This window comes from Rhinopithecus bieti, unplaced genomic scaffold (genome assembly GCF_001698545.2).
Source record: "Rhinopithecus bieti isolate Rb0 unplaced genomic scaffold, ASM169854v2 scaffold_10354, whole genome shotgun sequence".
Taxonomy (NCBI): Eukaryota; Metazoa; Chordata; class Mammalia; order Primates; family Cercopithecidae; genus Rhinopithecus; species Rhinopithecus bieti.
This window is the reverse complement of record NW_016806491.1, coordinates 693,628-694,950: the sequence shown is the minus strand read 5'-3', so window position 1 is coordinate 694,950 and position 1,323 is coordinate 693,628. Positions and strand designations below refer to the sequence as shown.

General features: G+C 39.2%; 1 protein-coding gene across 1 annotated transcript in view; it reads right to left on the bottom strand.

Annotated features, from left to right (window-relative positions):
- Positions 1-1,323, bottom strand: part of MDN1 (midasin AAA ATPase 1) — a 196,929-nt gene that overhangs the window by 83,833 nt on the left and 111,773 nt on the right. Inside the window, 2 exon segments of the mRNA XM_017876823.1 lie at positions 123-311; positions 674-781. Of these exon segments, the coding sequence (XP_017732312.1) occupies positions 123-311; positions 674-781 (297 nt within the window).

Sequence of the window (1,323 nt, the reverse complement as noted above, 5' to 3'; positions counted from 1 at the left end):
AAAAAAAAAAAAAAAAAAAAAAAAAAAAAAAGGCTTGCTATTAGTGTGAGCATGTCCTTTCTCACCCACAGGAAATCAACTTTCAGATGGAAAGAAATACAAATACCAAGTGTGAAACTCACCTTTTTTTTGTCTTCTTCGGTTCTCATTCTTTCACCATAGACCAAAAACACATGCTGACCAGGATCATAACACCCAGGGGACTGGTCAACCAGCATCAACTGACACCAGCGGAAAAGATCCCGGAGGTTGAATTCCCAGGGTCCTCCTTTTTGCCCCCACTTCTTCTCAACAGTCACTTCATGATCAATCTAGAAAGAAAACATCCTGATTGGGAAACATGCCCTGCTTGCTACTAGGCACTGCATTAAGTACTAAGAATGTACTACAAAAGCATACGTAATCTGAAACAAAAATTAACAGGCTTGACTCAGATTCCTCTTTCTCAAGACTTCCAGATGCCTGGCATATCCTCTAAGCATTAACACTGGTAGTCACAACAGAAATGAATTACTGGATGCCTCCACTATGTAGTGTGCCTTCCACTAGAAACCTGTAGAATTCAAAGTAATTTCATTTAGAGATCCTGATAATTTGGTAGAATCCTATGTTGAAAAAATGCTTGTTCAAATACAGTCAGAAAAAAAGGAAACTAATACATGTAGGTACTTACTTGGTTATTGAAAGCAACCATTTTCTTAACAATATTTTTCTCAATGGCTGGAAACAAAGTACTGGCAATGAACTCCATGTCAATTACTGTAAGAGGATCAACGAAGACCTAGAAATCCAAAAATAACATGAAGAAATGCCTCTGTTTATCTTTAACACTAGAAATAACTCCATGTCTTATTATGTAAAATCTTTAACACCAAATAACAATACATGAGAAAGATAATTTTCAGTTATAGAAATTTCTTTTATGTGTTTTGAGAATAAAGAATCACAAAATCTTCTAAATATAGCAGAGTAGAGGTTTTGCTTTTAAGGTCTAGAATTCTAGTGAATTAAAGAAAAAAAGAGGCCCAGTGGGGTGGCTCACACCTGTAGTCCCAGCACTTTGGGAGGCCACGGTGGGCGGATCATGAGGTCAAGAGATCGAGACCATCCCAACTAGAACAATGAAACCCTGTCTTCACTAAAAATACAAAAATTAGCTGGGCACAGCGGCATGCGCCTGTGGTCTCGGCTACTCAGGAGGCTGAGGCAGGAGCATAGCTTGCTCCTGGGAGGAGGAGACTGCAGTGAGCCGAGATCACGCCACTGCACTCCAGCCTGGGTGACAGAGCAAGACTCCATCTCAAAAAAAAAAAAAAAAAAAAA